The sequence below is a fragment of the Hemicordylus capensis genome, chromosome 1 (assembly GCF_027244095.1).
Source record: "Hemicordylus capensis ecotype Gifberg chromosome 1, rHemCap1.1.pri, whole genome shotgun sequence".
In the NCBI taxonomy this organism is placed as follows: Eukaryota; Metazoa; Chordata; class Lepidosauria; order Squamata; family Cordylidae; genus Hemicordylus; species Hemicordylus capensis.
In genome coordinates this window covers 142,357,234-142,385,053 of record NC_069657.1, presented here as the reverse complement: position 1 = coordinate 142,385,053, position 27,820 = coordinate 142,357,234, and the positions used below count along the sequence as shown (strand labels likewise).

Here is a 27,820-nt window from a genome sequence, read left to right as displayed (position 1 = left end):
TAATGGATTATGTTTCAGATGTGGTTTTGTCATGGTGTAGGGATCACTGTTATAACTGGGAGGAGGAGAATTAAGAATACTGTTACCATGGTTGTGTGTACTAGGAGGTTATGCATGTTCTTTGTGTTCAGAACACCTCTCTGTTTGTAAGAAGGGTTGTGTTTCTGTTTTTCGAGCCACAGTCTAATGTTTTAATTAAACTATACTAACTACTGTAATGTTAGCCAAAAATTAGGTCGGGTTTAGAAATTAATATAAGTACTGGAAGAATATGTATTGTTAGTAGATGTTCTCGAGTATGTGTTGGCATTTCCCCTCTTTGGATAGTTAAGAATATGAACTCAAAGTAGGTAGCTGTGATAAGGGTGCCAATGTCAGTTATAATAATGGTGAATGGTGATCAATTGAAGAGGGATATGATGATCATGAGTTCCCCGATTAGGTGAATTGTTGGTGGTAGGGTGACAAGGTCGTTGACTGGGCTGGAGAGTGGGGGAGCAGTAGCCCCTGTCCCTCAGTCTTTTCTCGATTGCAGCACTTCTCTTGTTCCATACAAGTTAATAGAGTGAAATGCGGTACATTGACTTGTAGGAGACCTTGACAAAGGGCTGAAATCAGGAAAACCATTGTGTGCGCTGGGGGCCGTTAGGGCTCTTCCCTCATTCGAAGTCCTGGTAACAACATTCCATTGACTTCTGTGGATAAGCACTTTGTTACACAACATACCTATAGTATAGCTAGGTACAATTTATTTTCTGTGACTAAGAACTCACTCCAGGGTACAAATGTATCCCAAATGTAACTGACATTTGCATATGGCGTGAATTTAAATCCCAGGCAATGCATGCAATGGGGGCAAAATGACCCCAGTTTATTTTCAAATGATCCTTGCATGACTACCTTTACTCTTAGCTCTTTCTTTTCAGTCCACCAATAATTTGAGTACACTCACCACCCCAAACATCATAACAAGGTCTTGTCCACAGCAGAAGGTTGGTATGGGATAGTGTGTCCCTATTTAGGTCTTCAGACGAGTCTTATCTCTTTCTCCCCACCATCAGGAAAAGGATAGCCCTCAGTACCTTAACTTGTGTGTAACTCTCACATGTGTAACTCTTGATGATGTGTGTAAACTCTCAGAAGGGTACTGAACTAAACTCCTCAAGCATTCCTCAACAGCTGCTTCAAGATGCATACATCCACTATTTATTTATTTTTCAGTTTTGTAACACATTTAAAGATAATGTAAACCCCCCACAAATCCTCCAAAACAGAATTGTACTCCCGGCCTCCCAACAATTCTGACACAATGAAATAAATACCAAACCCTCAAATCGGTTTCTCCCATGTCAAAAAGGAAGTATGGATTTCTCCTTATTCCTGAATATCCTGTGCTTTCAACATTGGACACAATACACTCACAGGAGGGCAGTATCATGCAGACAGCCAAAGACCAGAGCACAGGCAGGAGGACTGGATTGAGAACTGCACTAGAGGCGGGAGCAAGCTGCTCAGCCTTTGCAGGAAGAAAGGGGGAAGCCCTGAAGTCTATATCCCCCTAACCACCCACCCTACTTAAAGCACAGAGGATATGGGAAGACCTGGAAAATTGTTCTGATTTTTCAGCAAGGGGAGTTGGATCAGCTACTGCCTCACTTGGCAGAGAAACGGGGATATTATTGTCTTTAAAGAACTCAAAAACCTGAAAACTGGGGGTGGGTGGGAATGTGAACAGTCAATTCAAAGACGAAGTAACACAGCTTAAGTAAGGGTATTATGAACACTTCCACTGTCCCCTCCCAGTCCCCAGGTATGAATTAAGGGAGATCGGCTGACTTTGGATCAATGGGGACCACAAACAGAACATCACGGTGTTGAAACTGATGGGAATGGAAGCAACCCCTGGAACGCTATTAAAAATTCTCCTCCTTATCCTACCGGCACGGTATGCCAGCTTGTGGCTTCTGCTGGGCAGAGCCATCTCTTTCTGTTTCTCTGTATCTCTCCCCTACTCTCTCTCTCTCTTTCCATGCCTGGTGTTCTTGGCTCCTTTTTTCCTCACATCTGCAGCCTCTCACAGGCCCGGTCATGCCACCAGCCACAATAATTTTGAAAATGCAGAGAGCTTCCCGCTGGGGCTTCACTCCTCACTGTCCAACTTGAGGCTAATGCTGCGTGTCTTGGCTCGAGGCTGGATGCCCCCTGACGCCTCCCGTTCAGCCTGGCTCTGGCCCCGCGAGCGCAACAGCTGGCTCTGCTTGCGCAGGAAGTCAACGGGAGCAGGGCAGCCATAACTGCCTTTGCCTAATGTGGGCCTCGTCGTTCCTTTTGGCGAGTGGGCAAGGGATGCCGCTTCCAGCTGGGCCAGGTGTGCTACGTAGCCCTCCGATAGGAACTGTAGAGAGAGAGATGAAAGCGGTTGACTTTTGCTCCATCCTTCAGCTCCACTTTGTGATGAGTCACTGACATGGTGGGCCCGATGGTCTGTGCTACAGAACTGCAGCCCCTTATACAACAAGGTTCCCTACCTGGCATTGGCTTTGCAGTTTTTTCACAGCCCGGCCCACAATATAGATTTGTGACTGGGGGAGTCCCAAGGAGCTGTAGACAGATATATCCTTTGTAGATCCATATCCAGCCACAATGGTGACTTCTGCCTGCAATAAATGGATGAAAACACCAGTGATTTCCCTCCCACTCCCTTCTCCATTTTCCTGTGATGCTCTTTCAGCTTTCCCCACATGCACCATTTTTCCACATCTCTCTCCCAGTTTTATTTATGTATTTGTTATTTATTTATTTGATTTATATACCACTCTTCCTAAAATAGGTCAGGATAGTTTACACAAAAAACACACACAATAAAATAATTATAATCAGAAAACATTTAAACCATTAAACATTAAAACTAATTAAAATTAAAACTAAAACTAAATATCATTAAAAGCCAGGCTAAGGCTCTCCTGAAAGCCTCCAAGGAAAATAATCCTCTTATATCCATGGGGAGCACGTTTCACAACATAGGGACAACAGCTTAGAAGGCCTGATCCCAGGTTGCCACCAGATGAACTGGTGGCACCCAAAGACAGACCCCTCCTGACAATCTTAATGAGTGGTGAGGCTCTTGTAGAAAAAGGTGCTTTCTCAGGTAACCCGGACCAAAGCCATTCAGGGCTTTAGAGGTAATAACTAGCACATTGAACTTTGCCCAGAAACATATCGGCAGTCAGTGCAACTGTTTAAGAACAGGTATAATTTGGTCTCTCTGGGATACCCCAGAGACCAATCTGGCTGCCGCATTTTGAACTATCTGAAGTTTCCAAACTATGTACAGAGGTAGCCCTACATAGAGCACAGTGCAGTAGTCCAACCTGGAACTTACTAGTCGGTGCACCACTGTTTTCAGGTCATTCTCCTCAAGGAAATGGAAGAGTTGTCGGATCAATCCTAGCTGGTAAAAAGTGCTCCTAGTGACAGCCTCAACCTGATACACCAGGATGAGACCCGGGTCCAAGAGCACTCCCAAGCTACGAACCTGTTCTTTCTGGGGAAGTGTAACCTCATCCAGAACATGAAGTGCTATCTCATCTTGGACATTACGGCCCCCAACAGCACCTCCATCTTGCTTGGATTCAGCTTCAGTTTATTATCTCTCATCCAACCCATTACTGCCTTTAGGCAGGCATTTAAGAGGCTAGTGCCATTTCCTGATATTGATGACAAGGAGAAATATATTTGGGTGTCATCAGCATATTGATAATACCTGGCACCAAATCCCCTGACGACTTCACACAGCAGTTTTACATAGATGTTAAAAAGTATTGGTGACAGAATGGAGCCCTGAGGACCTCCATATAGTAGCTACTGTTTTGAAGTGCAACTGTCACCAAGTGCCACCACCTGAAATCTACCCCAGACACAGGAGCGGAACCACTGTAAAACAGTGCCTCCTATCTCCAAATCCCTCAGGCGATCCAGAAGGATACCATAGATGATGGTATCAAAAGCTGCTGAGAGATCCAAAAGAACTAGCAGTGACACTCCCTCTCAATTTTCTGGATAAGGTCATCTATCAGGTCGAACAAGGCTGTCTCAACCCCATAACCCGCCCTAAAGCCAGTTTGAAATGGGTCTAGATAATCAGTTTCCTCCAAGACTGATTGGAGCTGGTCAGCCACCCTCTCAATCATCTTACTCAACCATGGGAGGTTGGAGACTGGCCTATAATTATCCATGACCGGGGATCCAGAGTGGGGTTCTTAAGAAGGGGTCTAATCACTGCCTCCTTCAAACAAGGTGGCATCCTGCCCTCCCTCACTGAGATATTAATGATATCAACTAGGCCAGCTCCAACAATCTCCCTGCAAGATGAAATCAGCCATGTTGGGCATGGATCCAAAGAACAGGTGGTAGGCCATACCACTCCAAGCAGCTTGTCCACATCCTTAGGAGTCACAAACTGAAACTGATCCAATCTAATTTTGCAAGAGGGATTGCTGGACACCACCCTAACTGGCCCTGCAGAAATAATTGAATGCGTCATGATGAGACATTGTTTCCGGGAACAGATTTGAAACAGAAAGAAAACTGCTGCCTGGAGCTAAGCAAGGACAGAAAGAACTGGGGCGAGGTTATCTCCCTCAGCCCCGAGTGGGTGTGTTCTTTCTTCTGTCAAATCAGATCTGTCCTGCCTTGGAGCTAGTGGGAGGGGATAACCCATGAGATGTCCCTGGCAACAGCAACCAAGAAGGGGCTTGAATTAAGCCCCTAACAATCTGGAACAGCTCTACTGGACGAGACCTTGCAGACACAATATGCGCAGAATAAAATCTATTCCTTGCTGCACATATTGCCACAGCATAGGCCTTCAAATGGGCTCTATGCTGTGTCTTATCTAATTCAAGAGAAGCCCTCCCCCATTTGCGCTCCAATCATCTACTTTGCTGCTTCAGCTCCCATAGCTCTTCTGTATATCATGGAGCTGATTTTGAAGCAGGTCGAAGAGGACGCTTAGGAGCGACCATGTCTACTGCCATGGTAAGTTCCCTGTTCCAGGTATCCAATTGCACTACAGTCCTTCCCCAAACAGTTTGTTTGCCTCTGGCGAGTGCTTACGTACCTCTTGCTGCAGGCCCTGTAGAAAGACAGCTTTCTGGCGCAGGGGGTCATGTGTCAAGCCATCACAGAAAGAAACAATGCCATGAGGAAAGTTATGCTGTGTAAGCCAGGCTACCACACGGTGCTTCTGCATGTCTGGGCGCCCAGTCACGTAGATGATCATGTATCCAGAATCCTGCCAATGCCTAAAGACATAGGGAAAATTATTTATGAAACTGGATGGGTCACTCATTCAGAATGCTCGCTCTCTGGGGTGCAGGACTGTAACAACTGCAGCAGAGGATTAAGCTGAGAGAGATGCGGACCAAGAGATTGTAGACAAGGTCACTTAGAACATAAAAACATTATTTATACCACTGCTCCTTACAAGCTGAAATAAAATAAAAATTGCCTTGCTGAATCTGGCCAAAGTTCCATTCTGTTCAACATTTTCTCTTCAACAGTGATCCTGCAGATGCCCCTGGCATGTTCACACAAACAGGGCATGATGGTGGTGGCCATCTCCTGTGCTGAACTGCCTCTAAACATGGAGATTTCATCTAGTTCTTATGGTTCTCAGTTACTGACAGACCTATCCTCCATGATTTGCCTAATCTTCTATATAATTAATTCTCTTAGCCGGTGTGTGTCCTGAATTTGGCGGCGGAACTCTTGCGACGCATTGCGAGTTCCGGCCTTGGGCCTAGCGAGAGTTGAGGGGAAAGAAAAAATGGAGGCGGCAGCGGGCCACAAAATGGCCAGAGGAGATGGCCTCAGCTGGCCGTTGGGAGGCAGAGGCGGCGGGACGGCCTGGCCTAGGCAGGCCAGGCTGTCCTGGGTTTTGAAGTGGTGGCAGTGGCACGACTTGGCGGAGCAAGAGGCAGTGGCAGGATGGCCAGGCCCAGGCAAGGGGAGAGGAGGCACCAGCGAAAGGTAACGGGTGGCAGGGCACAGCCCCAGCGCCCACTGGAGGCCGGGGTGGGAGGGAAACGGGTGGCGGGACTTCCCAGTTTGCTGCCCGAGAGAAGGACTGGCTGCGGTGGGACGCTTTTTGGCCCCCCGCCGCCCCGGTAAGAAGGACCTGGCTGTGGCAGCAGGAAGGAGGGGGAGTAGAGCAAGAGAGAGTGCTGCAGAATGGAGGGGGAGTGGGGCAAGAGAGAATGGGGCAAGAGAGGGGGCAGGGGGGAGGGAGGGCAAGGGAGAGTGGGGCGGGGGGGGGGGAGAACAGCAGGCCCCAAAGAGCGTACAGATGATCTGTACAGGTTGGCTAGTCTTTTCTAAAAATCAAGTGAGTCAGAATGAGGGGCTGTTCTGTAACAAATGCATATTGTTGACATGGATCCAGTGTGATCCACAGGAATCGCTTAACCTTCAAATATCAGTCCTATACGACAAAGCACACACACACACAGAGAGAGAGAGAGAGAGAGAGAGAGATATTTGTAACACTTTTCATAAAAAGAACAGCAAGGTTTATAACAATATTGTTAACCCAATGTGAATCTCACACAGTCAAGATAAAATTCAGGTGGTTTGACAAAAGTTTCTTTCTGAGAGCCAATTCTGGTGACATCTGGCACTGAGAAAAAAAGGAAGTGGGGAAACAGCTAAGTAGAACAGAAGGAAGGTAAACAGTAGAATTGCTGCTGCAATCGGTTCTTCAAGGAGACTTTTTACTCTTATATAGCTGAATTAAAAAAAACCAAACATTTCCACATCTTTGGGGGGAAAACTGTACCTCCACTATGCAGACTAAAAGTAGGCTTGTGGAACATGAATTTCAGGAAGCTTGGTTTCTAACTAAGTTGTATGTTCTCATTCCCAATACATATCTCAACAATTTTGGTAGCTGGGAGAAAGATAAATTTGCAGGAATGTCCATCAGTAAACAGAGTTGTCAAGAGATCATCATTGTGATGACAACGGAGAGATCGCCTTCCACACTACACACCTTCCTGGATACTCCATTCATCATCTCAGGCTTGCCTCCGAGTCTCTCTACTATTTGAAGCCAGGTGGGTGGTAGCCACAGAGAGGTACTTTTTAGGGATGTGCATGGAACCAGGTGGGGGCTGGGAGGTCTCGCTTTAAGGGCGGAGAAGGGTGCACTTACCCTTCCCCCCGCCGGCACTCAGTTTTGGTAAAAGCCTTTGGGGTGGCAGTGTACCCTCCCCTGCCCTTAAAGTGAGACACACACCGCCTTCAAACCTCGAACCCACCCAGTGTTCAAACCTGTTCAGAGGCGTGTAAAAGGGCCTCTGAACAGGTTCGTGCACATCCCTAGTCCTTTTTGTTTATAGCACCCCAACTTTAGAATGGCTTCCCTAGGGTTGTTCACCTGGTGGGAGCCGTTCTCTCTATCTGGTACTAGGCGAAGTTTTATGTGCCCAAGCTTTTCAAAACTTCATTAAAGCTGATTTTAATCTCCACTGTTTAATCAATTTTTTAGTGATTATACTACCATTTTCAATTTTGCTATTTGTCTTATTCTGTCATTATATTTGTTTAGTCTTGACTGTATCCCAGTTTCTCTGAAGAACAGCCTAGAAATCGTCATCATATCTCTCTTAACATTCCTGGCACAGACTTTGGAGCCACTAAGAAAGGGGAACGTTGTCCACCAAGCCAGGAAGGTATGTGGGGTCCCCTAGCGGGGTGATTACCTACCTCACCACGTCAACAGCACCAGCACGCACTTTGGGGTCACTGCCCATAATGGAGACACTGGCTGTGAAGGAGCCATCAATACTAAAGACCACACAAGGTGTGGACTTGGCTACCACAGTGAGAAAGCACTCAGCATAGGTATGATCCCCTCTGTGGAGAGAAATAAACAAAATCAGGCCAGCCATTCACAACATCTGCACATGCCTGCCTGTAGATATTCCTACCATTTCAATATAAGCAATGCATGGCCAAGAAAGTTAAAGAGCCAATGCCTAGTGACACCAGAAGGGTGACGGACCCCCACCCTACAGCTGTCAGAAACTAAGAAAAGGGATTAACCAATCAATTCAATTATGGTTTATTGGCAGCACTACAAATGGTGTAATCGGTCTATATCAAGGACAATTATGGTCTGCTCAGGCCCAGCGTGTTACAGTCTCAAGCATGCCCAGCCTTGGTGAAGCTGCTCAGAAGGTTAACTGCAGGACCGGCTCTATCATGCACCCACCTCACTACCATACGGACAGGGTACATGCCGATGCCCAGCATCTTCTCCTCAGGGAGGGTGTAGGAGAGTCTCCCGCTGCCACTTGTCACCTCTGTGCCATAGTGCACCCATTTCCCTGACAGGGGTTGTGCCATGATGTAGATATCCACCTGTGAAGAGAGCAAGCACACCAGCACTGCTCATTCTATTGCACTTGCCTATTGCATATCCCACCTCAAATCTCTCAGGGCCCTGGTCCAGTGATAGAACTGCCAGGGGAGAGGTATGACAACCCCCTTTAGGTCTCAGCATTGCGTTATTCAGTGTTCTATTCACATCCATCTTCTCACACACTCCATTTGACCATTCCACCTTTCATTTTGTACACACATTCTCTCCCTCTCTCTCTCCACTTCCCTTTTCCTCTACCTCTTTAACCCTCAGAGGAAATTTCCACTCTGTCTCATTAAGGGCCTTTTGTGACATCCTCCCACCCATGCATGCTCCATTTTCCTTCTGGCAAATAAATTCTTCTTTCTCCTGCCCCCCTCCACTGCCCAATCCCTGCCCCATGACCACTATCTGCTCTCCTAGCCTGTTTTCACCTCTGTGGCCTGCTCTTGTTTTCCCCTCCAACTGTGTTCTTACTGTGACTTCCCTAAGTGCAGTTTTGAAATACGTGAGGGGGAAATGAAAAGCTGGCAACTGGAGAGAAGCTGAGAAGTGAGAGAGGTTATGGAACAGGTCCCGTGACAGCACTGGGACCCTGGCCAGCTCCCCTGGTCACTCAGAATGCAAGAACTAGATGTGTTGCCAGTCTCCTCACCTACTCTGTGCTCAGTTTGGCCCTTCTTACTCCCAGCTGCCGTTCTTACTCCCATCCTCCCCATCAGCCCCTAGCAAAGCCCTTCCCCTCTTGACTCTGACAGCAACTGTGCGATAAAGCAGAACGGCCACTTAAGGGGGGAAAAGCCGCGGGGGCAGCTACACCACCAGGTTCAGCTCTTTGTATTACTGACATGACAGGCAGCCCCGACATCGCTGCTAGGGACCCATTGGGGTTGCTACACAACTTGAAAGGCAGCTCTAACAGTGTAGTGTGAAAGGGCAGCTGCAGAGTGACTTACAACAGCATTCAGGCAGCCCCGCAGTACTCCTTCAGGCCTGTATGGCTGCCCAAAAGAGGTTTTAAGTCGTTCTCCAGCTACCCTGTCACACCACACTGTTGGAGCTGCCTTTCAAGTTGTGCAGCAAGCCCAGTGGGTCCCTAGCCCTGATGCAGGGCTTAGGGATGGGCCCGGACCGGTCCGGAGGCCATTAAAATAGCCTCCCGACCGGTTCGGACCTGGGCGGTCCGGTTCGGGTGGGGGGATCCCTTTAAGAGCGGCGGGAGGGTTTACTTACCCCTCCCGCCGCTTTCCCGCTCTGGCGCCCGTAATCCGTAGAGTAAAGATGTGCGCGCGCTCGTCTCTGTGACGTGCGCGCGCACGCAAAGGACTCCTGGGATTTCAAGCAACGTCGGGGAAGGGGCGGCAGGGAGGTGTCCTGCCGCCCCAATTACTCTACGGATTACGGGCGCCAGAGTGGGAAAGTGGCGAGAGGGGTAAGTAAACCCCCCCACCCCACTGCCGGACCGCAGTTGGCGGTTCCGTGCACACCCCTAGTAGGGCTGCTCATCATGCCAGCCATTTTCTAACAGAACTTGTGCACAAACATCTGCCTGAGAGATGTCCTGGCAAACAATGCTGCTTGCTCAGATCCACCCCAGGGCCATATGCCTGTACACCTGCCCAAGTTCAGACACTCCAGCCCTCGACATTACCGAAGCCTTCTATTACCTTTTCCCCAGTCAGAGTCACTACATCCAATGGCCCGTACATGAAGCGCCCATTGAGGACCTGAGATCTCCCTTCGCACACAACAACATCACTGGCCCGGTGGTTCGCAGTGACATTCTGGAAAGCAAAGCGCCAGCAGCTTTTGTTATATTCACTGAACCAAAGGGGAAAACACACACACAAATTGGATCTGCCCACAGAACAGTGGCATCAGAGCTGGCTAGAGAATACAACTATTCCACTCATGATGTAAAACGTATGGAGAGAGCATGCTTTTTTTTTTTTGGAGGGAAATCTCATCCTATGAGGAGATATCCATATATTATACCAGTGGCCACCTGCTCCTATAAATGCATCCTCTCTCCATGCTGAATCAGAAATGCAAATGCAAAATGCCTTCCATTTGGAATTAACCAAGCCTTTTTCCTTGGCTTCAGTGTCTGCTTGGTTATGTTGAGGCGCATTTATAAGAACCAGCAACCACAAAAAAACTATAGGGCTTTCTTACTTTGTGTTGATATTTCCATTTTAAAAAGTGGGGGACTGTACAAGGGAAGGCAGAAACCCCCTTTCTGTGTGAGGAAAAGATCCCAGAATTTTGATGGCACTCCATCAAATGTTTTTGTTTTTTGATCCAAATTATTTATTTATTTATTTATTTTTATTATTATTATTATTATTATTATTATTATTATTATTATTAATTCAATTTCCATACTGCCCTTCAAAAATGGCTCAGGGTGGTTTACACAGAGAAATAACAAACAAATAAAATGGAACCCTGTCCCCAAAGGGCTCACAATCTAAAAAGAAACATAAGATAGACACCAGCAACAGTCACCGGAGGTACTGTGCTGTGGGTGGATAGGGCCAGTTACTCTCCCGCTGCTAAATATAAAGAGGATCACCACGGTAAAAGGTGCCTCTTTGCCCAGTTAGCAGGGGTTGTCGTACCTTCAACATTATCACAAGCGAAAGAGGCCCGAAGGAAGCTATATTTGCATATGCCGAATGCACACCACAAATCATCTCTAAATCCTTATATTTAGCTTCATGACACACATAGCCTTGAGCTGCTATTATTCCCCTGCCACACGAAGTCCAATGTAGCCTACCCACAGCCACCTTATCCCCATATTAGCTAGGAAGGTGCCTGCTGCAGCCACATTCCACAGAGCCAGGAAACAATAGCCTTCAACTTTTACATGCATTCATTAGTATAGAGAAAGGTACATTGGTACTCACCGTGAAGGTGTCTTCTGGCTGGTGTAGAAGAGGTCACCCAAGCTTGGGATTACATCCCCCCACATGCTCCAAAAGGCAGGAAGTAGTCATACTTGAAGATCCTTAACCCAGTGCATGTGGGCGGATCTCCTCAGTGCTTAAAACAGCTCAAGCTACGGAATGAAAACCACAGAACACAACAGAGAATATACAACAATATACAAACAATAATGCAGAGAAAGACAGAAAAACTGTCCCCCTACAACCAGATCATCAGCTCCAGCCAACACAACCCGGGCGGGCCGTGGGTGACCTCTTCTACACCAGCCAGAAGACACCTTCATGGTGAGTACCAACGTACCTTTCTCGGCTGGTGTAGGAGGTCACCCAAGCTTGGGACATACCACAGCACCAACCACGGGAGGGAAAATACCCAAGCTGGAGCTACTGAGCCAGAAGGACCCGTTGCAGGACCCTCCGACCAAATGCCGCTCTGGCAGCTTCATGTTCATCCCACTTGTAATGCCTTGAAAATGTAAAAGGCAACGACAAAGTAGCTGCCTTGCAAATCTCTTCAAGGGATGCCGGTGAAGATAACGCAGCGGAAGTGGCTGCCGATGTAGTTGAGTGTGCCGTAATCTGGCCAGGCACCGGAAGTTTCTGGGCTTCATACAACACCGTAATGCATGAATGGACCCATCGAGCGATAATGGCTGTAGAGACCTTGCATCCCATCTTAGAAGCCTTAAAGGCCACAAAAAGAGCATCTGACTTACGAAAAGCCTGCGTCCTGTCAATATATATCTTCAACACCCGCCTGACATCCAGGCGGTGCCTCTCCTTCTCTGCAGGGTGACGAGCATCCGGACAAAAAGAAGGTAATTAAATGTCCGCCTCACGATTAAACTGAGACTTTACCTTAGGGATAAACGAAGGATCCGGGATAAGTCTCACAGAGTCCTTAGAGAAAATACACAAATTACTCTTAACTGACAGAGCCTGCAATTCAGAAACCCTCCTGGCCGATGTTACAGCTACTAAAAAGGCCACCTTCCAGGACAAAATCTGCAATGACACAGATCAAAGTGGTTCAAATGGCGGAAACTGCAGACCCCGCAACACAATATGCAAATCCTATGACGGAAAACGATGGCAGACCGGTGGAGACAACAAAGCTGCCCCCCTCAAGAACTTGCGTAGAAGAGGGTGCCGTGCCTGAATGAACGCTGATGAGGAAGCAACATCTGGATCAAGCACGCCGCCTGGCGTTTAAGCGTGTTGGGTTTCAGACCAAGCGCAAGGCCATCCTGAAGAAAACCTAGTAATTCCCTCGACCTGCACTTGTCCAGCTTCAGGGAGCGCTTTGCTGTCCAACGCAGAAAACTACGCCAAGTCGATTGGTAAATCTTGTTGGCTGAACACTTTCTAGACGCAAGGATGGTAAATCGGACCTTGACACAGCAGATCTGGATGTCTGGCAATCTGAGTGGATGACCTACGGTCAAGTCGATGATCTCGGAAAACCAAGGCCCTCTGGGCCAAAAAGGCGCAATCAATATCAGGGATGCCAGTGACCCTTGCAGCTTCCTGATGCAATGGGAGAACAGCGGCACTGAAGGAAATGCATACAGCAGACACGGAGGCCATGGGACCGATAGCGCATCCGTCTCTTCTGCCCCCAACGTCGGAAAACGTGAATAAAACCTCTGAATCTTGCCGTTCTGAGGATATGCAAACAAGTCTATCTGGGGACACCCCAGCCACTCTGTCAGCCACCAAAATACTTGAGGGTGCAGACACCATTCTGCCGGCTGGATCTCCTGCCGTCTTAGCCAATCTGCCAGAACGTTGGAAATTCCGTTTACATGATGGCCCAGAATGGATATTAAGTTGTTCTCCGCCCAATCCAACAACTCCACAGACTGAAGGAAAAGAGATCTTGACTTTTTCTCCCCCTTGCCTGTTTATGTGTGCCTTGGTTGAGATGTTGTCTGTACACACTAAGATGTTCCTTCCCTTCACCAAGGGTGTGAAGGCTTTTAGGGCCAGAAAGACAGCCCGCAGCTCAAGCCAGTTTATGCTATGGAGCGACTCCTCCACCGACCAAAGCCCCTGGGCAGAACTGTTCCAACAGTGAGCCCCCCAGCCCGATAGGCTGGCGTCCGTCGTGATCATCACTCTCTCGGGTTCTATGAACAGGTTTCCCTTGTCTAGGTTCCCCGGGCCGTCCAACAAATCGACTCGCGAAGAGACACCTAGAGAGGAATGCTCTTGTCACGCTTGAGAGCAATCCTGTGCTGGTAAGGGAGGAAAACCCACTGTAACTGGCGTAGATGAAACCTCGCCCAAGGCACCGAGTCCATAGCCGCCACCATGAGACCCAACAACATTGCTAGATTGAGAAGGCTGGCCCGCGGTCTCGAAGCGATCACACGAGCCAGTGACGATAAGACCTCCATCCGATCCTGTGGCAGAAACAGTTTGCCTACTGAGGTGTCCATCACCATGCCCAGGTGACGAAGGCTCTGTGTGGGCGTCAGGTGACTCTTGCCCACATTTATCAAAAACCCATGGGCACATAACACAGACATTGTTCTGGACAGAGCCAACCGAACTGCCCCTTTCGAACTCGCATGGATGAGCAAGTTGTCGAGGTAACAATACAGGTGGACCCCCTTGGTGCATAAAGTGGCCACTAGCGGATTAGAACCTTCGTAAAAACTCAGGGGGCTGATGAGAGACCGAAAGGAAGGGCTCTGTACTGATAATGCCTCCCCATGTAGCAGACGCGGAGTATATGTCGACTGAGTGGATGAATGGGGATGTGTAAATAGGCCTCCTGGAGATCTATTGAAGCCATGTAGTCCCCCATCTGCAATGCCTCTGAGATGGTACAAAGGGTTTCCATCCTGAACCTCCTTTTTATCACAAAGCGGTTGACTGGGTGTAGGTTGAGAACTGCCCTGGCCGATCCGCCCTTTTTTGGTACCATAAAAATCACAGAATAGATGCCCTTGCCTCTCTGAAGAGGTGGGACCTCCTCTATGGCCCCTATAGCCACCAGATACTGAATGGCCATGGACAACCCCTTGTGCTTTTCCGGTTTCCTGGATCTAGGGGTAAGGAGAAATCTGTTTCCTGGGGGGCTGGCCAGCTCCACTTTGTACCCATGTAGGATAATGGAAAGCACCCACCTGTCGTTGATAGAGTCTTTCCAAACGGGTCAAATGGCGGGCCCCCACTTTGCCTGAGTGGGAATCAAGACTGCTGCTTGGGGTCCCACTGCTGGTTTCTGAAAGACTGACGGTTCTGCTGATTGAACCCTTGCCTGCCTTGGCCTCTGGATCTGTTCCACTGCGATCGAAAAGGCCTAAAAGGCTCCCTCTGACAAAACTGAGGTCTAAATGCCCTGAAGGTTTGCGTCGGTCTACAATTAAAACTCTTGTCCTCCTTCCTAGGGGCTGATGGCAGAGCCCTGCACTTATCCTTAGTTCCAATGAGGACCTCTTTCAGGGCCTCATCCCCAATTAGCTTCCCCCCAGCATAGGGAACAGCAGCTAAATTAGCCCTAGACGTATTATCAACTTTCCAATATTTCAGCCATATGTTGCGTCTTGCCAGAACACCTGCACTGACCGCACGTGCCGAGAATTAAACACTGTCCAGAGTAGCATCCACTGAAAAGGCAGCCGCCCTCTGCAGACGAAGTAGCTTACACCGCATCTTAGATTGATCAGCGGGAGGCTCATTGGGTAACTCGTCGATCCACAAGACCGATGCTCTAGACACCAAGGATGCTGTGGTGTCAGCTCTGATGGCCATTGCTGAAGCCTCGTGGGCCCTGCGCAGTGCAGATTCTGCTTTTCTGTCTCCTGGCTCCTTAAAAAAGGAGTCCCCATCCTTGGGTACCACTATGCTACTAAGTAGGGCCCTGAAGTGAGCATCCGTAAGTGGCACCTTCAGCAAGTCCAGTCTCCTCCTCAAAGTTGTACAATTTGCTAGCCAATGCCAACATACGCTTTGGGAGTCGCAATAGCTGCCCATTCCTCCTTGATGGTATTAGTAAAGCCCTCAGGTATCACTGATTTAATCTGCGGTACCTTAGCCTTAGGCAGCACCAAGGAGCCCTTGGACACAGGAGAGACCTGTTCCTCTGTAACTGGCTTCAGATCAAGCGCAGCAATAGCCTGGTTAATTAGTGGCTGAAAATCCTCCATAAGAGAGAGCCTCTGACTGTGTAAGTTTGCTGCAGAGTCCTCAATAATCTCCCCTTCTTCCGAGAAGGAGGGCCCCTTGTCTGGGTTGCCCAGCAATGTCTCCAACCCACTGCCCCTGGGTCACAATAAATCTGGGGAGTCCTCTCCTGACTCGTCTGAAGACCTCTCCCTACCCCTGGGCATATATACCCTGAGTCCTGGCGTATAGCCACCCTGGGCTGCTTAGCGGGCACCGTCTCCTCCTGAGAGTCTGAGGACGACACATGGATCACAGCCTGCCTTGCAATGCCTTGCAGGCTTCCGCGCTTTAAGTGCCGCTGCCAATGAGACCTGAACGGCCTCCTGAATCCAGCCCTTTACAGTGGCAGCATCGGGGGGAACCCCCACATTCCCTGTAGGAGTAGGCCCTGAGGGAGGGGCCACATAGGGGGCATCTGCACCCGCCTTCTCACCCCCCTGAGCAAGTCCCGATCTCACCCAGGGGGAGCTGTTCATGGCCTTCTGGGTGCTCCAACGCCCTGTCCACGGGCCCAGCACCGCCTGCCTCATCATCCTGCATGTCCTCTTCGTCTGATTCCGACGGGCTCTGGGGCGGCCACTCCTGCTGACGTTCCTTTCGGCGCGGCCCCAGTACTTGCTGAGGCAGTCCTCCTCCTGCACGCCCAACTGCTAGGGAAAGGAGTTGGGGGGGGGGGAGGCCAAATCTCGCAGGCTTATCTTGCCCGTGCTGCCGGGCAAAAGCTCTCCCACCAATGGGGCCTCCTTGTTGGGACGCCTCCGCTTCTTGTGCCGTCACTTGTGTCCTGCTACGGTGGATTGCTGGTGGCATGAATTGCGCCCAGTCTCCTCCGGTATCTGGCGACAGAGAGGACCACTGTGGCCTACTGGCGCCAGCAAGGTCATCTGATACATCCGCCATTTTCCTTACAGGATTTGCACAGTCCTGAGTTTTTGGCGGGAACAGGCGCTGACGGGCGGATTTCTCCCTAATGGCCAGGAGTCCGAAGGTCTTCTTAGCGGACATCGGCCAAAGGTTCGGCAAGAGGTGAGGAGAGGTAATGAATAACAGAACGGACAGTAGAAGAACAGATATGAAATAATAATAATTTTTAATTTAAAATTATTTTTTTCTTTTTAATTTTTTTTTCTTTTTTCTTTAGTAACTAGAGAAAACTAATAGTAGTAGAATACCAGGTGAAGAATAGATTGGAAATAGTCAAAAATAATAGGAATATAAGCAGAAGAAAAGAAGAGGCCTAGTAAACAAGGCCAGAGCCAGCGAGCTATAATGCAAGCCTTCTGGAGCAAAGGCAGGAAGTAGAACTGAGGAGATCCGCCCACATGCACTGGGTTAAGGATCTTCAAGTATGACTACTTCCTGCCTTTTGGAGCATGTGGGGGGATGTAATCCCAAGCTTGGGTGACCTCCTACACCAGCCGAGAAGGCAATTATTTCTCAACACGACAAGTAGGCATGTGTTTGTGAAAGCACAGGTTAGGAAAGGGACCCGTGCATTCTAAATTTTGTAAATGCTGCATTATCTATGTAACATTGGTCTGGTCTGGTCCATGAACTGGGATGGCAAAGTTGGTGGTTTTTTTTTTAAACATACAGACTATTCTTTGAAGGGATAGAGCGAGGGAGACAAGGGTTAATGATAAAGTAACTTACAGATAGTTTCACAGATGTTCTATGACATGGGAAGGACAGATTCAGCCCAAACTCCCACCCCAAGCTACAGTTCCCAGACCTAAGCCAGATCCCAGGTCCTCATGCAAGATAAAGACAAGAAGTCCACTGTGGGGGACAGAGCTACATACCCGGATCTTCACTTGTGTGCGCTTACGCTGCCATTTTTCACGAGGAAAAGCTGGGCTGTAGATGGAACTCTCCTCATTCTCGGTCACTTGGGGCTGCTCTGTCTCAATCACCTGCAATCACCACACAATGTTGGTGCCAGGCCCCAAGAATGCTATTCACAGTCAATGACTCACATCTACAGTCACATATGCAGTCAGCAGAGGGACTCAAGGGGACAATTTCTTAAACTCCCCCATCCCACTGACGTCCCTGCAAATCTGTACAAAATAAGCATCCTTGCCAGTACTCCTGTTTGTTTTAATTTTCCTAAACCAGCACATAGAATTGTGCTCTCTTTTGCTCTCCATAACAGAAGGAGCCTCACAAAGTGTCCAGGTAGCCACCTGGCCTGAACCATGATACATTCTCTAGGCTAGGGCTGGGGAAACCTGGCCCTCCAAATATTGATGAACTACAACTCTCATCACCCCCAGCCACAATTTATCAATTATGGGTGTTGTAGTTCAACAACATCTGGAGGGCCAATTTGCCCAGCCCTGCTCTAGGTACAAAGGGAATGGAATCTTCCTCAAATTACATGCCCCTTCCAAAAGTTCTCCCACATTAGCCTTTTCCCCCTGAACTGGTTGCCTCCCATGCCTCCCCGCCTATCCAAATCAAGTGCCAGCCCCCCATTAGAGTAGCCATAGATCCCCCACTCCAGTGGCACTCCCTCCTACACTTTGCCTGCAGCAGCCTGAGTACCTGGCGCAGGATGAAGGCAGCCACATCGGCACTTTCCCAGTAGCTGGCATGGAAGAGATGAGGCAGGGTAATGGTGGGAAAGGCTGTCAGCGCTTCAGGACAGTAGAGAGAGTAGTCAATGCGCTTCCCACCCCACCAACGGTCCAGAACTAGAGAGGAAGGGAAGAGAAATTATATTAGGGAGGCCCCCATGGATGCCTCTGCCCTCTCTCTCCCCCTGTGGCAGTTGTGAGCTACACCACAGCATGGCTCCCTCCTTCTGTTGTACACAAACCTTTTCCTATTCTCTTTATTCTCTTTAACAAACTACTCATACATATCACATTCTCCAAGGTTTTGCTTAAAGGTAAAGCCTGCCGTCGAGTCGGTGTTGACTCCTGGTGCCCACAGAGCCCTGTGGTTGTCTTTGGTAGAATACAGGAGGGGTTGACCATTGCCTCCTCCCGCGCAGTCTGAGATGATGCCTTTCAGCATCTTCCTATATCGCTGCTGCCCAATATAGGTGTTTGCCATAGTCTGGGAAGCATACCAGCGGGGATTCGAACCGGCAACCTCTGGCTTGCTAGTCAAGTCATTTCCCCGCTGCACCATTAGATGGCTTAAGGTTTTGCATAAGTAATGCAAAATAACTGAAGCATTAAGAGGCAAACTGAACATCTGTCACAGTAACCAAGTATGTAACCACTTAATTAATAGGCATTAGGTTTAATGAGCAAATTAAGTCCCAAACTGGAAGACAAGATGCTAGTTTTGAGATCAATGATGATACTATAGAGACGGGAACACTGCAATTCAATCAGTCAGGGGAGCCGTGACTTCTCTGTTGCCATCGTCATGGTGCCTGAACCAATAATCCTGATTTTATAACTGTATGAGTGTTTGCACCATGTAGGATTTGAGGAATTGTGCAGAGAAAAAAAGGTTAGGGGCAACCCTGGGCACCAATGTGCTGTGTATATGCACATTTCTTTTTCTAAAAGTAGGTGTGTAGCATGTGAGACCCAGGGCAATGTCTGACAGACCAGAGCACCATGACTAGCACACACCACCCCCAGTGCTGAGCAAACACCCCAGTCCTTTGCCCTGCCCATGTTCATAATAAAGGCACACAGCACAGACAGCCAAAAGTGGGGACATGTAAATGAAAGTCAATGACCATCATTCCTGGAATTCATGCCCTAACAGCTCCCACTTCCAAGCCTCCTGATGCATCACCTTCCCTTTCTTCTGTGCCAAAAGCGCCTTCGAAACAAAAGCCCCAGAACAACCTAAGCAAATCACCCAACTATCCAGTCTTTGGCGGCAATCTTTAAGTGCCACTTATTTCAATGGGCTCTTCAGGCTCCACTTCAATAGAATTTAAGCAGCCTGGCTGTGCAGAGGACTGCAGCCTTTCACTCTTTATTCACTATAATACAGCTGTTGGGTTTATTAGTATGATAGACACTAACTCAATGGTCTGGCACAGCCAAATGACTGTGGAAGTCCTCCAGTACAGAATGCATTATGCAAGGGACATAAAGCACCACAATGTGCCCAGGCTATGGCATCACAGTAGAATTTGGGCGTGCCAGTCAAAAAACAAGTATTTTCTTGGCAGCACAGCAAACATTCCGCCCTGGCAAAATGCACTATTGACTCCATGGACACAAGGAGCCTTGTTCTAGTTTCCCTCTGAATCTGCCGTATTTGATGTATGCAGAAAGGACTGCCCAATACTTCTTGAATTGCTGGATGCAGAGAAACAGCTTTACATGCCAATATTTTAAGATATAAGGGGCACAGGAAAAGCAACTCCCCAAACAACAGGTTGTAAGTGCTTCAACCAAAGGAATCCATGAAACAAGTTGTTATAATCTGCAGAATGGAATGAACATTCATTGAAACGATGACTTAAAGCCATTAAGTCCTGAGCCCCAGGAGGGAAAGAGAGAGCACAAATGGTCTCATTTAACCCCTGCTAACTGGGCAGGGCACTTTTTAAAATGGTGCCTCTCTTACAGTTAGCAAGGGGAAAGCAAATGTCCCTGTTCAGGCCAGCAGAGCATGCCTGCCAATGGCTGTTCTAGACCAAGAGTCCCTGTGGGGCAAGGAAGCTTTTTCTCATTTCTTTCGCTACATAAGCCATTTGGAGACCTTTTTGTTGTTCTTGAAAAGCAGTATATTCAATACTGCTACTACTAATAATAATAATTACAGAACAACCTGCCACCAAACTGTAAATGGGTTCGGATGAATAAAAGACAGGGGGCCGAACTTGAAAGATGGCTAGGTGGAAACGGAGAAAGGAAAAGAAACAGGCAGCAGGGCACTCACTCTTGACAACCTCACTGGTGTTGCCAACAGGGGTCTCACTCGTGGATGCCTCATTCCCTTTCCAGAAGCCCCCAAAAACACCTGTTGGAGTGGGCGGTGTCACAAGGTCCAGCTCTTCCAAAAAGAGGGCAGAGTGAGTCTGTAAGGACTCATCTAGGCCAAGGAAAAAAGTTAAGCAGACGTGAGCACAACAATCACATATATTCACCAATCACCCCTAAACCTCCATGATCCACAGATCTTATAGCACCTTCCCCTAAATGCACTTCTAGCCAACAGGCTCAGTACATGTGTTCTCAACACAGTATGGCAGCTGCTTCAGCATGGTGTATGATCCCATGCTGTGGGATCCCGGATGTGCATGTGAGCACAACACAACTATAGGGGCGTGGCTGATTGCCTGGGTCTTTCTTTACTTCAGGTGCTAATTCTTAGGAAAGGCCCATGTAAACAGCAGGCCCATGTGCAGTGTTCCTAATTTGTTTCACCTGTGTGCAGAATGAGTTTTGTTCTGGGCAGCAGTATCAAAGCTGTGTGCATGTGCATTCAGAGTGGGACCTTCCCAATTCAACCTGAGCAGGATATAGAATTAACTGAGCAGACATCAAAGAACTTGTGAGCACATGCACATCTTAGAGCAGTGTTTCACAACTGCTGGTCCGCGGACCGGTGCCGGTCCGTGCCTTGGGGAATTAACCCCCTCCCCCGCTGTGAACCTCCTCCGTGTTTTTAAAAAAAATGTTGTTGAAATTCCAGCCGTCGCGTGGCCAAGGGAATGGCTATGGGGTGTGTGTGTCAGTAGTCCTTCTATCCTGCCCCACCCACCTCGGCAGCTGATAACAGAGCTGATAACAGATGCGAGTCACTTCTCAAATGCGAGGCGCCAGAGCCAGAGCGGCTTTGCTTCTGCTCCTCCTTTGTGAGTGTGTGTAAATATATGAGCCTAAATCTGCTGCTATCTAATTGGATTCCTCGTGAGAAGTTGATTTGTAGTTTGAACACATAGCTCATTCAAAAAGCCGGAATATTCAAGTGATTTTCTCTCCTCCTCCCCCTCTGGATTTTTTTTTTTTTTTAATGGCGAGGTGGTGTGCCTACATTCATGCTGCCAAAGGGGCTTGGTGGCAAGACAAAAATAAAGTCGTTTCCCCCAATCTCTCCTCCTTTTTCTTTTCTTTTCTTTTCTTTTCAACCCACCATCCTACTTCCAAAATTGTCATGATTTCCTCTATCTCTCCGGATAATGCAGCGAGCGTTTAGTATTCTGATTTGATCACGGGCTCCCCCCCCGCCCCGCTTTTTTAACTCCAGTAAGAGAGAGGGGAAAGAGGAGTGGGTGTGGGAGGGACGGATACAAGCAGCGGCAGCTCCCCCCTCCCTTCTTGGTGTTTGTTTGTTTTGGCAAGACAAGGTGTGTGTGTGTTTTAAAGCTCAGTTGGGAGAATGTCCTCCAACTTCTCAACCTTAGCTACCCTTCCCCCCCCCCGCCCCATTATCTTCCGCTCATGTCCTGGTCGTTCCTGCCTCCGGTATGTTGCCCCTGAATGCTAACGTGGGCCAAGCTCTTTTTGCAAGAGGTGTTCAGCCCGGCTTGTAGAACTGGGCTGCACTTATTTAGTAGAGCTTCAGCTTCAGTAGCACTGTGTGAGGCCTTTAGGGGGGTTGGCGCTTGGTTAGCCTGGGCGAAGACCTGTGTAGTTTGTGGTCCTCTCTTCTTCTCTCTCCCCACTTGCAACTCACACACGCTGTCAGGTAACGTGCAAACTGGGATTTTTAAAAGCCCTTTCATCATTGAGGAGGCGCAGGGCCACCACGAATTGGAAGAATTTTTAAAAAAAACACACGGAGGTTTTACAGCATGCGGGGGGGGGGGGGGGAGAGAAGGACTACTGACTCACCTCCCCACCTGGCAGCCATCCCCAGACAACCCCTCAGTCACGTGCCAGCTGGCATTGGAATTTTTAAAAATACATGGAGTCTCATGGCATGGGAAGGCAAGTGGCAAGCAGAGCGAGGTGCAGTGCAGTGGGGTGGTTCTTTCCATCAGTTTCGTTTTAAACTTTCTCTCTCTCCCTCAAGCCAAACCTACCTATCATGTTTCCATCTCCTTCTTTTCTAGCTTTTTCTTTCTTTCTCTTCCTCTCTCTCTTCAAGCCTGCCTCATCCCCTTTTCCTTTTTCTATCCCTCTCTCGCTCTCTCTCTCAAGCCAAGCCTACCCCATTCTCTTTCTCAAGCCAAGCCAGCACTATTTTCCCCCTCTTTCTTTCCCCGTCTCACTTCTCTCTTTCCTTCTTATAAAAGCCTGTGTGGTGAAGGATCAAAACAATCTTATCAAAAATTAAGAGAAAAACTTCTCTAATTTTTTTCCTTAGAAATGCTCCATGTTAAGTGTGATGATTTGGCAGAGGTAGAAAGGAAGAACAATGCATTTTATTGTTATGTTGTGTATTTTGTACAGATTGTATTGTATTTATTTTATTAGGATTTTTAATTCAATTTATTTTATTTTAATTTAAATTAATCTTGGCCTGCCAGAGCTTCAAAATTTTTGATTAAATTCATTTTAATTAATTTCACTTTGATTTAATTAATTGATTGATATTAAGTTGAGTTGTGCACACCTGAAGTATACTTTAGTACTAATAGATAAACTTAAAACCCTTTTACTATCTGCTGGTCCAGGAAACTGTGCACAAATAATGTACCGGTCCCTGAAACTGCGCACTAAGAATTTACCGATCCTTGACTCCGAAAAGGTTGAGAAACACTGTCTTAGAGGGAACACTGCCCATGTGATCATGTAATTCACACACACACACACCTCTGCTGTGTGGGACTGCACTGTACTGAAGTGGCTCCCATGATGCTGAACATGCATATGGAGGGTACTTTACGGTTTCTAGGTACAATGTGAACAGAGGACAAGCACAGTGAAGCCACACACATGAAGAAGTTGTGTAAGTATATGTGGACACACACTAAAAATATATAGGGGTTTTGTAAGTGATAGACTGTTTTATTTAGGCATATCTTTAGACAGATACGTTGTGTTGTTGGCAGTGGTTTCATTTTTAACCATAACTTTTGTAAGGTGGTGGTTTTATTTTTAATCATAACTTTTTTTAAGCCACAGGATATAAATCTTGTACAGTAAATACTTAAAATTAAAATAAGAAAAGAGAAGGACTGCAAACATCCTTAAAAAAAGGGTGGTTGGGTGGGGGACTAGAACTAAATGTATACATTAAATGACACCATTTCTTCTCTCACTGGTGTAGGAGAGCAGAAGTTTTTAACTGGTGCTATTGGGAACTGAAGAAGGAAACATCCTGTGGTGGGAGAAGTATTTCTTCCTTGGTCCTAACTGACAAAGCTTTTCAAATGCTAGTCATACCATGGTTGATCACTCATATGGTTTTTGCTACTACTGAATTATTATTTTATATAATTATAATTTTGTCTCTGTAAGTTGCCCTGAGCGTATTTTATACTCATATAAACATTTTAAGATCAAAACAAGCAAAATATGCAAGAATGTGTGTAACCACTCTTAGGGCAACATGGAGGTTGAGAATGAGAAGGGATCCTTCAGCAGGTGCAGCTTTTCCCACCAGTGCAGCATAATGATGGGAATAGCGGCACCTGCAAAATTTCAGAACAACAGAATACATGGCATCCCTCATAACAGAGGAAAACCAGAGTTTCCTAGAACAGATATCCATCTTATTCTCAATTGCACCCCATTTTAAACAAGTTGTTCTAGTAAGAACTAATCAGCCTACTTTCCTTTCACTGTCTCTACAACTGGACTAAATTTGGTTCAAATCGAGGTCCACAAGTTAGATCTCTTGCACCTCAAATGTTCAAGTGTCCGCCATCTTGGATCAGGGTGGATGACATCATCACAAACTACACCATTGAGGTGTCCCTATATGTCCCTACAGCTGCAGCAATTTTGATTCAAACCAGTTAAGTGGTTCACAAACTGGCCCACTTGAGCCTCAAAAGTTTACATGTCACCATCCTGAATTGGTGTGGATGACTTCATCACAAACTATTCCATTGAAGTGTCCCTGTGTGTCACTCACTGCAACTGTACCCAATTTGGTTCAAATGGGTTAGGGAGTCCACAAATTAGCCCGCTTGCACCTCAGCTGTTCACGCAGCCACCATCTTGAACTGGAGTGGATGACATAATCACACACCACGCCATTAGGGCATCCCTACGTGTCCCTACAGCTGTAGCAAATTTGGTTCAAATCGGTTAAGTGGTTCACAAGTTAGCCCATGTGTACCTCAAAAGTTTATGCGTCCGCCATCTTAGTATGGATGACATCATTACAAATTACACGTTGAGGTGACCCTGTGTGTCACTCTGTACCTAATTTGGTTCAAATGGGTTAGGGAGTCCACAAATTAGCCTGCTTGCGCCTCAGATGTTCACACAGCCGCCATCTTGAATTGGAGCGGATGACATCATCACATACCATTCCATTTGGGCATCCCTGTGTCCCTACAGCTGTAGCAAATTTGGTTCAAATCGGTTAGGCAGTTCACAAGTTAGCCCATGTGTACCTCAAAAGTTTATGCGTCCGCCATCTTGGATGGGGGTGGATGAAATCACAAGCTACGCTGCTGAGGTGTCTCTACAATTGTACCCAATTTGGTTCATATTGGTCCAGGTGTTGCGAAGCTGATAGCAGGGAACACACGGACACATGGACACACACATGGAATGCTGGGTGATCTCATAAGCCTACTGGCAAGTAGGCTAAAAAACGACTCCCCTGCTGCCTATTCTGCAGTGCCTCAGTTCATACCACCCCAGTCTTATGCTTTTGCAACACTGAGGGAGTGCAGGACATACTGTGCCACATATCACAAGCCCCTTCTCTCTTGCTCGCTTGCTCTCAGCCTCTGTACAACTACAACAGTATCTCCCTCCACTGGACAACATTCTAGAAAGCAGCATTTCCTCGGCACTTTCAAGGGCGGTCTTCACAGTTCTTCTTACCCAATGAAGTGGACGAACCATCCCCCAAGGGATATTTCTGGTAGCGGGGAACAGCAAAGGGTGGAATGGCATGGAACTGGTGGGATAGCAGAGGTTCCAGGCGGGAGGCACAAGGATCAGCCGCATGAAACAGGTTGTAGACCTGTTCACAAGCTGGACGCATCTGGGCCACTGAAGGGGTAAAAGAAAGCATGTGAAATCTTGCCGTCGGCAGAAGGAAACAGTTGAAAGGAAGATGATCAAGGAAGAAGGAAAGTCCTTACCGTCCATGGCTGGCATTACTGTCTTACGAAGTGCAAGTACCAGCCCCAGCGGTGAGCCAAACAAGAAGAAACCAGACACCTTGAACTCCAGTTTCCCAACTGCATTTGTCCCTTCAAAGGTCTCTACCACTGAGGAAGATGAGTTACTGCTGCGCCGCGGGTCTCCTTCTGCCTCCGACGCAGGCACATTAGCCTGCAGGCTGAGGACAGCAGGAAAGGACTCCATCATTGCTAAGAAATAGCTCACAGCTTTCTCCCACCAGCACTTTTTCTTTTTTCACTACTGTCTTGTTGATACAATGCAAGGGACTAGCATAGTCTGTACCACATCCCATATTTTATTTGTTTCCTGGTCTTTTGTGAAAACTTGGAGTTAGTTGAATAGGCATAGCCTGGACAGAAGCCTTGTGCTGTCTACCCCCTCCCACAGAACCAGAAGTGCCTCTCTCTTCTTTTTCTCTTGTGAATAAATAGTATTGCACTTGTGTGCCCATTCATCTCCGGCACCTACTTTCTTTGAGCAGACACTAATCAAGCTATTACACAATTCCAGAGCCGAGTTATATTTCATCAATCTGTATGAAGATTCCCCTTCCTCCCTTTGATTGGGGACACACTGTATCTAAATTAGTGGGATTAAAATCTGTAGCCCAGTACAGTGGGTGCAATTGTACAACTTCAGCATTATTTTAGAGGGAGGAAAAGTCTTTATAAAACATCCAAAGAGGCAACTTTGGGGAGAAAAAAGTGCATATGAATGAATACATATGAAGTTTAACACCACGATAGCAAGGAACACAAGAGAAATGAAATGTGACAACACTGATGGTCCAGAACACTCGTATTAAGGGGCAAAAGACATGTTATGCGGCAGGCAGCATGTGTAACAAACCTACAGTCTCTTCTCCCCGCAAAGTGCCCTCAAGAGGGGGCGATTTGAACTGGAGAATGGAAGAGAAAGTTTAACTCTCCCCTTAACCAGTCACTTTCTTTTGAAACTCTCTCCTCCCCACTTAAACAAAACAAAAAGCAAAACAGATTTCGGTTACAGTATAAGTTTGTGCCAAAGGTGCTGGGTTCGAGATAAATGGAAACCCTAGGGGGCTGAAGCACCTTGTTCAGTGCCCGTTTTTAAATAAGGAAGACTTCTTATCAAACACTGGATGTCAGGCAGTCCCACTTTGCAAATGAACACACATTTGATGAAGCTGCTGATGACAGCCTAACATTATATATCTTTTCATCTTTCAAGTACTGTAGTAGACCAATCTGGAGCAAAAGATTTAGGCCACACTTCTCACTTCCTCTTACCTCGACAAGAACTGCTGTTGCTGTGGTAAAGAGTCTGCATCTTGTGCCACACTGTCTATACGTTTCTGGGTGGGAGGGAGTGCCCCCGGCTCAGGGCTGGCACGACCCATCCCCAACATCTCCGCCTTTTCAAGCAGTGGGTCTCGGGACACCAAAGTCTCTGGGGAAAGCAGCTCAGCATTCTGAAAAAGAGGACAGAGCAGTGAGCAGACTTCTCTACTAAGGGAAACTGAAAGCCTTTTATATTGTGAAAACTGTGTACTAAATAGGAGTGTGCAAAAACAGGTCCGGAGGTCCTTTTCCGGACTGGTCCAGTGGCAGGCGGGGTTATCTTTAAGGGTCCGGGAGGGTGCGCTTCCACCCCCCACCCCGCCGCGTTTCCCCCACTAGCACTGTCTCCAAAATTATTGGCGTGGGACAGCAGCATACCTCCTTGCCGCCCCAGTGAGCATCAAACTGAAAGTGCCCGATGTGCATCGCTGACCGGGGTGGCAAGGAGGTATGTTGCTGCCCCGTGCCAATGATTTTGGAGACAGTGCTGGTGGGGGAAACGCGGCGGGGTGGGGGGTGGAAGAGCACCCTCCCGGACCCTTAAAAGTTAACTCCCCGCTGCTGCCAAAGCGTTGGTTGGACTGTTCATCCACATCCCTAGTACTAAAGGGCAGGGACTTTGCTTGGTGGTAGAATCCACTTGGCCCTCAAAGTAGGCAGAAATAGAGCTGTTGAATTATTTGAAAGCTACAGACTAGAGCAGGAACCTTTCTGTAAACAGTACTTGGATTGCCCATTGCGCAATACAAGAAAATCCAGTCCCCCCCA

At 47.7% G+C, this 27,820-nt stretch overlaps 1 protein-coding gene across 5 annotated transcripts in view; it reads right to left on the bottom strand.

The window, feature by feature from the left end:
* Nucleotides 1-1,183: 1,183 nt before the first annotated feature.
* PITPNM1 (phosphatidylinositol transfer protein membrane associated 1) overlaps nucleotides 1,184-27,820 on the bottom strand; it is a 43,236-nt gene continuing 16,599 nt past the window's right edge. For all 5 annotated transcript variants that reach the window (XM_053259520.1, XM_053259530.1, XM_053259547.1 and 2 more), the window contains 12 exons: nucleotides 27,002-27,183; nucleotides 25,691-25,890; nucleotides 25,428-25,598; nucleotides 20,413-20,565; nucleotides 18,097-18,245; nucleotides 17,352-17,462; nucleotides 10,090-10,206; nucleotides 8,273-8,421; nucleotides 7,765-7,914; nucleotides 5,120-5,303; nucleotides 2,529-2,657; nucleotides 1,184-2,395 (listed from right to left, as the gene is read on the bottom strand). In XM_053259520.1, the coding sequence (XP_053115495.1) occupies nucleotides 2,141-2,395; nucleotides 2,529-2,657; nucleotides 5,120-5,303; nucleotides 7,765-7,914; nucleotides 8,273-8,421; nucleotides 10,090-10,206; nucleotides 17,352-17,462; nucleotides 18,097-18,245; nucleotides 20,413-20,565; nucleotides 25,428-25,598; nucleotides 25,691-25,890; nucleotides 27,002-27,183 (1,950 nt within the window). In that variant the 3' untranslated portion in view covers nucleotides 1,184-2,140. The remainder of the gene's footprint in view (nucleotides 2,396-2,528; nucleotides 2,658-5,119; nucleotides 5,304-7,764; nucleotides 7,915-8,272; nucleotides 8,422-10,089; nucleotides 10,207-17,351; nucleotides 17,463-18,096; nucleotides 18,246-20,412; nucleotides 20,566-25,427; nucleotides 25,599-25,690; nucleotides 25,891-27,001; nucleotides 27,184-27,820) is intronic.